This window comes from Pelecanus crispus, chromosome 19 (genome assembly GCF_030463565.1).
Source record: "Pelecanus crispus isolate bPelCri1 chromosome 19, bPelCri1.pri, whole genome shotgun sequence".
Classification (NCBI taxonomy): Eukaryota; Metazoa; Chordata; class Aves; order Pelecaniformes; family Pelecanidae; genus Pelecanus; species Pelecanus crispus.
In genome coordinates, this window is record NC_134661.1 from 7,332,229 (window position 1) to 7,342,949 (window position 10,721).

Genomic DNA, 10,721 nt, shown 5'->3' on the forward strand with positions numbered 1-10,721 from the left:
CTGGTGTGCTAAATCACAGCCTGCCAGCGAGGGCTCGGGAGGCACTGCTCACCTTCCGTGGCTTGAGATCCATTTCCCAGCTACTGCCGGAGCCGAGACAGCCAAGCGCGTAGGGACGGGGAGGGAGGCTTGGGGAGAGGGGAAGGAACTGTCCCGGCAGGTCTCAGAGCTCCAGCTGGAAGGAGAGAGAAGAGAGAAGAAATTGCAAGCTTTGCAAGGGTAGCTGAAACCGGGCGGCAAACAGGGTCGCGTCCTTAAGGAGCTGGCTCAGCTCCCGCGCGGAGCCGAAGGGGGCTGGCTGGCTGCAGCCCCAGCCCCACAGCCTGCCCTGCAGCGACGCTGCGCTCCGCTGGTGCGGTTCCCCTCTGTGCAGAGCCGCCGAGGGGGCCCTGACCCTTCCCCACCACCCCCCGAAACCTGCGTGATAGAGCAGCCGCGCGTGCTGCTGCAGCAGAGTCGGCAGCGCAGCACCGACCCTCCGGACGGTGTAGATCCAGTTGAGGTAGGCGTGGACCCTGGTGTAGACGCCGGGCGAGTTGGGGGTCCCGCAGCCCTGGCCCCAGCTGACGATGCCCACCACCTGCCACTGCCTGCCCGGGTACAGCAGGGGCCCGCCGCTGTCCCCCTGCAAAGGACAAACGGGCTGAGCGTGGGCTGAGGGGCCCCCCAGCGCTGTGGGTGCCGGCGCTCCCAGCTGCGGCTTGCGGCCATTTCCAGGAGGACAGCTCTTCCCTGAAAGGGGCTCCTTCACTGATAGGTGCGGACCCCCGCCCCCCTTTCTGGACCAGCCACCCCGCACCTGGCAGGTGTCCACCCCGCCTTGGGGCAGGCCGGCACACAGCATCTTCTCGGTGACCTCCCCGTGGTAGGCAGCCCGGTTGCAGCTCTCGTTGTCTATGAGTTTCACCTCCGCCTGCTGCAGGGTCTCTGACAGTTTGCCTGTGCGAAAGGTGGCTGCTCAGAGGGGCACCCAGCAGCCCCAGGGGAGCAGGGAGCCCACCCGGCCCCTCCTGTGAGTGGTGCTGGGGGGGTCTACCCTCGGCTCGCCCCCACGCTGTCCCACTCACCGTGCTCCTGCGTGTAGCCCCAGCCTATCACCCACAGGGATGTGCCTGGCACCGGCTCCTCATCGAAATAGGGCAGGCAGATGGGCTTGCTGCTGTCTGGAAGGGAGAGGTGAGGCGCGGGGGGTGCCTGGGGAGGCTCACGGGGAAGGTGCCCCTGCCCGGACTGGCAGGGCCACGCGCCGGCTGGGCACCCGGCTCCCCACCGCGCTCTCGGCAAGGCACCGCTGCTCGGTGCCCAGCGAGCTTTGCCTTTGCGAGCTCTTGCTCCGAGGAGGTGCGTGCCGCGCCTCACCTGAGAGACGCAGGGGAGACCGCAGCTTCACCAGGGCAATGTCATTGTCCTTGGGAGACGCGGGCGTCACCTTGGCCAGGAAGACCTTCTCCACGGCGAGGGTGGTGGTGCCCGAGAGGAGGCTGGAGCCAGCCTTCACGTGCCAGCTCTGGATGATGGGGTTGTTCCTGTGCACAGACATCTCTGTTATCGCTCCCCTCTTTCCCCTCCGTGACTCTGCTGCGGGGCCAGGCAGCAAAGCCCTGCCTACGCGCTGTCCTGCTCAGCGTCAGTCAACTGCACGGGACCGAGGGGCACAAAGCCCTGGGCAGACGTGTTAATTATGGGACGTTTAAGCAACATTCGGCTTAAACCCGGAGGGACTCAGCCCGGCCTCGAGGAGCCGACCCAGCCCTGGCACGTCGGTGCTGGCTGACCGGCGCGCTGCAGCGGGGAGGTCGCCGACTCACTTGAAGCAGTGCGCTGCCGTCAGGACCCAGCTGGGGTCGATGATGCTGCCTCCGCAGATATGCTCTTTCCTGTACTGCAAGCTGACCTGCCAGGGCCAAGCCTCGATGGCGGCCGGGCTCCCGCCCAGCACGCGCGGAGTCCTTATGCTCTCCCCACAGTCTTCTGCCAGGCGGCGGAGCGGCGGCAAAGCAACACGTTAGCTGCGGCGGCAGGGAGAGAAAGAGCACCCGCTCTGCCCTCCTCCATCCTCACAGGTGAGTGGGGACGGAGGCTCCCGCGCCTCCCAGGGAGGGGAGGGTGGCCCCGGTGCCTCCCCCCCCATGACGCTGCCCGTGTCACCCCTTCGTGGGACGCTCGGCACCCCCCCTTTTGTTCTCAGTTTGCACATCGTCCCCAGGCTTGCTGAAATGGGTTCATCCATTCCTTGCCTTCCCCAGACTACCAGGTGGATTAGTTTAATCAGGGTGATTCATCAGCAAAAGTAAACCCAGCCAGGCTTATACTGGCATAATGAGGTTAGCAGTAATTAAATCCAACTTTTCTCATGCACAGTGTGGGAATCGGGGAGGGACAGGGCTTGGGCCAGAGCCAAGCTCTTGCAGCCGCAGCGCACGGGGCTGTGCCAGGATCAAGGACCTGGAGCAGCTCGAGGATGGCACCTGCAAGGTGCGAACAGGGTCATGATACTTACTGGAACAAAAGAGCGAAACAACCGATCCAGAGAGGCATTTCCTGGAAGAGGGAGGAAAAGGGCTGGATTTGGTGGGGTAGAGGCTCTGGCTCCGGGGCCAGGCACGGCAGGCTCCCGTGCGGGGCGAGGGGCACGGCGGGCATTTCTGCAGAGCCCCACCACTCACCTGCCCGGCTCGGGCACCTGGAGGCTGCCGTTGCTCAGCACGGCCTCGCGGGGAGGCAGGGGCTGCCCTGCGCCCACCTCCACCGCCCTGAAAGTGGGGGTGCTGAAAGACAGGGAGGGGCACAGGTGAGGAAGCGCACCCCGGGGTGCGCAGCCCTAGGCACGCTACTGACGGGGCATGGATGCTGGGAGAGCATAGGCACTGGTGCCTGAGCACCACCGGGAGCCTGGAAACTGAGCCAGCGATGGTATAGCCCAGTTCTAAAACTTTAGGGACTGAAGTTTTACAAACAGATCCTAAATCTTTGCCCGTGGCCCCAACAAAGAGCTGGTGAGACAGGGAGGAAGCAGGAGCTTAGGAAGGGAACGTGGACCCTGTGCCACTGAGCAAGAGAAAGACCCCAGAGAAAAAGGGGGTTCCTTGGGACAGGGACACAAGGATGCCCAAAGAGGGAAGTGTCACAGCCCTGAAGGGCCGGGGGAGCATGGGGGGACTGGGCACTGAGCTCAGGGCCGGCAGCGTGTTGAAGGAATGGGGACTACTCCCCGCTATTCAGGGAAGTGGGGGGCAGGTAGCTCCCGGGGGACCTCAGGGGCGTCCCTGCTGTTGTGACATTTGGGGTCTGTGCTCAAAGACTCAACCCCTGACTTTTTGGAACTGGAAAATACCATCTTGGGCTTAGTTGAGGCTCCCAGACGGGCTCAAACACCAGAAACCATCTCCCTAGTCTATTCCTAACTTAACTCAAACTCTCCCTTAATCCAGGGCTGATACCAAACACGCAGGGCTAGCAAGCTATTTCTCCAAATCTCGGCTTTAAGCAGCTTTGAATGCAGCACCACAAGCTTGCTGCTAGCTCAGGGCAGCGTGCAAGGCGGACACAGGTGGGTGACATGTCACTTCGTCGCAGCCGCAAGCACCCAGCCCTGCCTGCAGCTCTGCAGCGCCTGCAGCCCCGGCCAAGTGCTGCTCCCTTCTAGCACAGAGAGCCGCCAGCTCCTAGGGACGCACCGAGCACTCCGCGTGGTGGGGATGGACTGAAAGCATTAGCGCAGAGCTCGGAGTGCTTTGTAAGTAAACAGCCCCACTCAGAAAGAGCTTTTATGGGAGAGGGATACTAAAGCAGGTGAGAGAGGCGTGGAGGAAGCAGCCACGTACCTCCTGTAGCCCATTTGCTCGCAGGCTGCTTTTGCCAGCGCCAGGCTGAAGTGGTCATGGCAGATGCAGGACCAGGCTCCGGTGTTTCTGTTAAGCACCTGCAGGATGGATCTATCTTTGGAAACACGGACTGGAGACAGACACAAAGTCAGCTTTGTCACAGGTGGCTTCAGCAGGCGGAGGCTTGCTGCAGCAGCCCAGCCCCTCCGGAGGGGCAGGGTGTCCTGGACTCACCACTTGCTGGTGGCCCCTCGGGGACCCACTGGGGACAGCTGGCCTCGTCCTCGCCGTGCAGACAGTCCACCCGCCCATCACACACCTGCTGCAGCGGCACCAGCTTCAGGGGCTCTTTGCAGAAGAAGTAGTAGCCGTCCAGGTAAATCTTGACTAGAGGGAAAGGGGGAGCTCAGTGCTGAGCTTGTGCTGCTGGGCAGGCTCAGGGCTTGCGCTTGGGTGCTCAGCAAGAAGGTGGCAGAGCTGGTCCCGGCTGAGCCCTGGGTCCGCGGCCGCGTTTGCCGAGCCGTGGCTGTGCCCGGCGGCAGCAGGAGGAGGGGGGAGAGGAGAGCAGGAGCGGTACCCAGGAACCCGACCGTAACCAGGCAGGCGAGGCTGAGCACCGCTGCCAGGACGGGGATGCCGATCCGCTTGAAGGACTCCAGCGCCGTGGAGGCTTTGCGTCTTGTGCTGGGACCTGCAACACAGAGCAGCGTGGCCCCGCGTTGCCAGGCCCAGCCTGGCAGCACCTGCGCTCCCAGCTCCCGTGGGTATTACCTCTGCCATTCAGCCGCTCGGAGGCTAAATCCTGCAAACCAGAGGGGGAAACCAGTTACCGAGCTGAAACTTCAGCCAAAAAGCAGGTGGCAGGTGGGAAGGGTGTGTAGCAGCGTGGCTAGCCGGCCCCGTGGCGATTCCCACGCCAAGCGCACGGCTAACGTGACCAGCCACCCCGGGGAGGGCAGCGGAGGAGCAGCTAAGCCTGGGCAGGCGCAGAGGCTGCCGTGTCTTTGGCTTGCTCGAGGCCCACCGGGAGGATTAGCCGGGAAACTGCCCCAACCTACAGCTGAGTTGCTTTAAAGTTGCTGGGGATGGAGGCGGCAGCCGGGGGGTGGCATGTCCTGGTGCGACAACACTCTGCTCTGCTGTCACCCGGCATCGCCGGCTGTGTTCTTCCCGTGGACACCAGCTGTGCAATTCCAGGAACTGGCTATTAATGGTGTAGAGGTACTGCCTTTAATGCACCAGAGGCTGAAGAAGTCATTATTATGAAAGAGGCACTTTCTGCTGTGCCAAGAAATCCTGAGTCAAAACACACATGCCTGCAGGGCTGTGCCACCCAGACACGTCACGACAGGGGTTATATTCTTCAGCTGGTCCAGCGTGGGGTCAGAAACTGAGAGGCACAGCCCGAGCCCTCCCCGACAGGCTGCCAGCGCCGCGGGAGAAACCTTCCCGGCCCATGGGACCGAGTGCTCTCAGGGCGGGGAGGGAGGGCTGTGCTAGGGCACGCAGTAAACACAGCCCCGGTAGCAGGCAGTGCTGGAGCAAGGGATGAACAAGGCATCGATCCCCCTTGATCTCTTCAAAATGATTTTCCTGTAATAGCTTCTCGTATGAGAGACGCTCAGCTGCAGCAGGAGGCGTCCCGTGAGCTGCACCAGCCTGCTGCTGCCGCCATCCTCGGTGGGCGGGTTGGTGCTGGGTGAAGATCAGAGCCCCTTCGGGGGGGCTCAGGTGGACGCTGTACGTTTCTGTTGCCCTGTTTTGCAGCCGTGCTTCTGCCACGCTGTTGAGCTGCTTCCTGGCAGCTTGCGGTTTGCAAGCGTGCTCCTGCCCTGCTGAAGCTGTGGAAAGCAGCACGCTTGCTTTTCTCTTGAACGCCCTTCCAGCCCCGAGCGAGCTCTTGGCCTTTGCTGTTGCTTCTGGACTCAACCGCGACAGGTAAGAAGAGCTTTTTTGCAGGGCCTGTACCCAGCATGAACAGAGGTAAGGAAGATAGAAATGCTGCAATAAACCCACAGATCCAGGAGCACGATGCAGGAGACTTCGGGGTTTAGAAGCCTTTTCTCCTTTGGCTGCTGAGCTCCGGGAGCAGCATGCTTTTCCCTGGGCAGCAGCGGGCTGGAGGCGATTGCATTCATCATCTCAAATGAGAGCAGAGGCCCCTGTGCAATCTCAGGGCTCGGAGGTTGGGGCTTTGAACAGCGGCGCAGCGGGACCGGGGATGCGGTAGGGCTGTAACAGGGCTGCGCTCCAGCCCGAGGCGGGCAGGAGGGAGTGGTGGAGCCCTTCCTCTCCGGGTCACTGTGGCAATGCTTAGCCATGCACAAAGACTCTACCAGCAGGATTTTACAGGTGAGTGCCAAGCAACTATTTGTGGGTTAACGCACAAAGATAGCTTGGATTTAATGTGCTGCTAGCTTAGCTGTCGCTGCCCCTCACCCAGCCCCGAAATGTTGCCTCCCCATCACGGCCCTGCTGCATGGCTTGGGCTGCCCATTTCGGCTGCTCCCCAGCCCGGGAACAAGAAGTGACCTGTGCAGGGGAGGACCAGATCCTGCCCGGTGCTGGTGGGGCTGTGGGCATGTGGCTGTGCCCCAGCATGCAGCCGTCTGGCTCTTTTAAGGAAATGCCAGAGGCCTTTCTCTGAACAGTCGGGCTTGTCTGGCACCAGTGCCGGGCATGGGCAAGTCATGGCAAGCACCGGGCCCCTGGATGGGCTCTGCACAGCCCCGCGGGTCTTTTTGGCTCCTGTGAGGACACTGCAGTGCTACCAGGGGATCCCAGCTGCAGATCAGCTACCGGGGGCATGGAGCCCGGTGGCAGGGAGTCAGGGAGCTGCTGGGAGCAGGAGGGCAGGGTGGGAAGGGGAGCTGTCTCCTGGACTTCCCATCTCAGCTGCCCTTCCCGAGCCGCTTCTCTGCGGTGCCCTGCGCCTGCAGGAGCCCTGGGAGTTTTGTAACGCCAGCTCGGCTTGCTCCCAAACGCCTCCCACGTCCTGCAGCGCAGCCAGCCGAGGGCACGTGGGGCCGGTCCTTCCTCATGCTGACCTCTTGTGTCACCGTGGGCCCGGACCGGGCATGACCCGGATAATGGGATCCTAACGGTTCCCTGCGGGAACGGTCCCAGGGCCCATGGCTCCTCCGGGCAGCGCGGCACGGCCGGGGCTCTGCGGCTGAGGGGCACCGCAGCTGCCCCTGCCTGCCCACAGCCTGCCCGTACGTGTCCCCGTCGTGTCGCCCGGTGTCGGGCTCCTTTCTGACAACCCTGTGCAGCTCTGGTGTGGACGCAGGTGGGAGGGATGGTGCTGTGGTGCTGGCCGTCTTCCCACACAGAGCAGGTATTGCCCATTGTTGGGTTTTGTTTTTTTTTCTCATTTTCTTCAGTCCATGAACCTTCTCCGTTTCAAACAGATTGACAGCTTGGAGCTGCGTCGGGGGCTGCCTCTCCATAACTGCCCACTTGCTCTCAAAACCACACCACAAGCAAGAGCTGCAGTGGTTAAATCCAAAGCAAGGTGAGAGCTGTGCCAGCTCCGATGTGGAGTTGAAGCACATGATTTCCTGGAGAACTCAAGGCTACCGTAACTAATTGAGCTCCTTTGCTGTGTTCTCTGGAAACACGTTAACGCTGCTATGGCCACTCTGCACTCCCGCTGTGCAAACGCCAGCGCACGAGCCATGGACTCCCGATGAACTTCCGCACCCGTGCCATCTGAGCAGGCTTGGGCAGCTGGGGTGCAGTCGGACTCCTGCCGGTCGCCCTCCGCAGCGTGCGGCTGAAAGGCTCCGTGGCGCACTGAGTACCTGCGCCAGCTGCTCCGGAGTGAGGGAAGGTGGGATGGGATGTTCCTATGCGAAACCCAGCTTCAGAGGGCGCAGGGAGCTCAGATCCGGAGCTCGCTCCTTGGCTGCAGGGGATTTCACCCATGGGCGCATGTAGCCTTTGCTGCTGTGCAGGGGGACGAGTTCGCCACCCCGGAGGGGATGGTGTCCCCGTGTATCACTGGCGCAGGGTTTTGCCGTGCCCAGCGAGCTGGGCCCATACGTGACTGCCCTCTGTTAAGGAAACCTTTTCCTCCTAGGGAGGGACTGCATGCCAGGCTGGGGTTTGGTGGCCATGGCTTTGCTTGCAAAGGGCGCTGCGGGAAGCTGAGCCGAGCGCGTCCCTTGTGCTGAGCAGGGGGACCGGCAGCTGCCCAGTGGGAGCTGCGCTGGGGGCAGGGACGCCGGGCTCTTGCCCAGATTGCCTAAGAACCGGCCCCTTCTTGCGGGGGGAGAAGACGCTCAAGGAGGGCACGCTCCCCTCGGCGAGCAGACTTGCAAGACACACATACTTTTCTGCTTCCCGGTCTGGGAGAGGGCCAAGGCAAGCCACAGAGAAATGTTGGAGGATAGCCGAGCACCGTATCCAACAGCCACGGTGGGGTGTTGAGAGAGACAGGTAAAATCATTCCCTGCCTGGACACTGCAGGGGACCAGGGCCAGGGAGCAGCAGCTCTTCCGAGCCTTGGGCCAGCAAACCGCTCCTGGCAGAGCTGGGCTGCGAGTGCAGCCAGCGGCGCGGCGCGCGGGGTGCCGGCTGCCCGCTCCCGGGGCGAGGGGCTGGGGGCTGACGTGCAGGGAGGGCGCAGAGCGGTGGGCAAAGCTATCGGTAACTCACCATGTTCGTCCGGCTCTGAACGTGGTCTTCTGCCTGCAGAAACGCGGCAAATGTCCTCCAGTGTGGGACACGGGGAGGCTGCGGGTGCCCCGATGCCCAGGCAGCCAGGCTGGCGATGGTCCCTCCGCCCCTGTGCCTGAGCTGCTCTGCCCGCGCTGTACTAACAGTGGGGCAGGACCGCCCAAGCACTCCTTAAAACCCATAACAGGAGTTGTGAAACAGGAATTATGATTTGTATTGTAATATAACACCGGTCTATCAGCAGCACCATCACCTGCAATAATCTCCTGAGCATCTGCCACTGGAGGGTGACTCACCTGCAGAGCTGCTGTCGCAAAATAGCTTATCAGCAGTGAACTGACTGACAGAGCAGGATTTTTCCCGCTCCTCTCCTGATGGTAAGAGGAACCACAGCCATCCCGCTCTTTGTCCGTCTCTTCCGCGTTGCACTGGGTTGTTTTTAAACAGAGGTTTTAGTAGGTGGAGGAGGAAAGGAGAAGAGTTTACACGAGGTTACCAGGCCACTATATGCTCCCGTCTCTCGGGTCACTTGGTCTGTGTGTCCCTGCGCAGCCCCAGGTCGTGGCAGGCGCTCCTGGGGGCACTGGGGTGAAGTTAACAGGAAAGCGAGGGGGTGCCGCGGGGCAGGGGTTTGAGGGTGGCCCCTCCAGACTCCCTTACCTGCCCTCTGGGGCAAACCTCCCTCTTTCTGCCTGGCTTTTGTCCCTGCTGTGGTACAGCAGTGCTGCGGGCATGCTGACTGCCAGTTCCTACACCACTGGGGTGCTCCTGGGCTGTTTATGGAGGTTTCCAGAGGCCCGCTTTCCATGCGGGTGTGCTGGGCTCAGTGCCGAGGCTGGGTCTGCAAGCGGGACGCTGTGGTCCGAGCTCAGGGATGGCCATGCCCTTCTCCCGCAGCCCCCCCGTCCCTTTGCAGAGCAGCTGCCCCATGTTGGTTGGGCTTGTTGTTCTTGCACCAGATGGGACTGGCAGGGAGAGGGGCTCTTACAGCCCCCAAGCCCTGTTTTGGGAAAGTGCTGTGCCTGTAGGCAGGTGCTGAGGCTGCTCGTGGAGCTGATGCAAAGCTGGGCTGTGTGTCCAGGAATAATCGCTCTGGGTCGAAGAGCGGCTTGCTTTAGCCCGCTGCTGGCAGCGCTGCCGGGCAGGATGGGCATTTAGGTTTAGGCGTGCAGGAGCCGCTTGCTCCAGCTTGGCAAAGGCTGGTGCGGGGAGTGGGCTGGGGTCAGGGAGGCTGTGGGCTGTGGGCTGTGGTTGGCCCCGCTGGCAGCTGGCTGGAAAGCCTGGCCTTGTGCAGACTCATGCTGGAAGTGGTGGGCGTGCAGGTTTTGCCGAGCAGCTAATTACCCTCTCCTCCTTTACTAATCAAGCTTTCCCAACAATCGGGGAGAGCTGCTGCTGCCAGGTCTGTGCACTGTGCCAGCAGGGAGACTGCGGAGCATCCTGGACGTCCTCGGCCGGGGAGCCGTGCCGTCGCTGTGCCAGATCGCCCCTGCTGCAGCAGGGCCCCCGCCCGCTCTGGGGAGAGCAGGCAGCATAACCCGGTAGCCTGACCAGGGATCTGGCATCTGCATGTGGCTCTGCAGGTAAGGGACACCCTCCCACACTCCCTGGTGAGGATCCAGCCCCCTCGGGAGGTGTGGGGACCTTGGCAGGCTGCAGTCTCGGCTCCTGCCCACGTGGTCCATGCGGTGCTTGGAGACCGTGGGATGGTGGGTGGGCAGCGGGAGCTGGCACATCCAGCCACGCGCTTCGTGCAGGGAGGTGCCCAGCGCTACTGCGGGGGCTTTCAGCTTGCACACCGGCTGAAGGGGCTGCGCACCGCAGCGGCGAGCTGGGCAGAGAGCTTGCGTCCCTGGCGCGCCGCGGTAGAGCCTGGCCGGGGCGACACAGGCAAACGGCTGTGTGGGTGCCTGATGCAGCGTGAGAAGCAGTGTGGCGGAGCGAGCAATCCTGTCCAGTCTGGGCATGCCTGTCCCTTGCCAGGGAACAAACTGTGGCTTAAAAACCAAAGCAGCTCAAGAGGTGGGTGCTGCCGGGCCAGCAGGGATCGGGCAGTGGCTCTGGAGTGAGCTCAGTCCCATGCATCCAGCACCGGCTGTGCAGCTGCAGCCCTGTGCCGTGCCAGAGGGACCCCCTCATGGCGTGGGCTGCCTCCCCCGAGCATCCCAGTGCCAGCCCCACGCACCGCACGGCCGGGCTTGGCCCCGCTGCTGTGGA

General features: G+C 62.6%; 1 protein-coding gene across 1 annotated transcript; it reads right to left on the bottom strand.

Annotated features, from left to right (window-relative positions):
• Positions 1 to 163: 163 nt before the first annotated feature.
• Positions 164 to 8,754, bottom strand: TMPRSS4 (transmembrane serine protease 4). Its single transcript, XM_075723410.1, is given in 14 exon segments — positions 164 to 175; positions 476 to 625; positions 800 to 939; positions 1,068 to 1,163; positions 1,360 to 1,526; positions 1,809 to 1,968; positions 2,501 to 2,541; positions 2,667 to 2,768; positions 3,825 to 3,954; positions 4,059 to 4,211; positions 4,402 to 4,515; positions 4,596 to 4,626; positions 8,484 to 8,613; positions 8,615 to 8,754. Coding segments are annotated over 14 exon segments (1,566 nt in total).
• Positions 8,755 to 10,721: the final 1,967 nt, after the last annotated feature.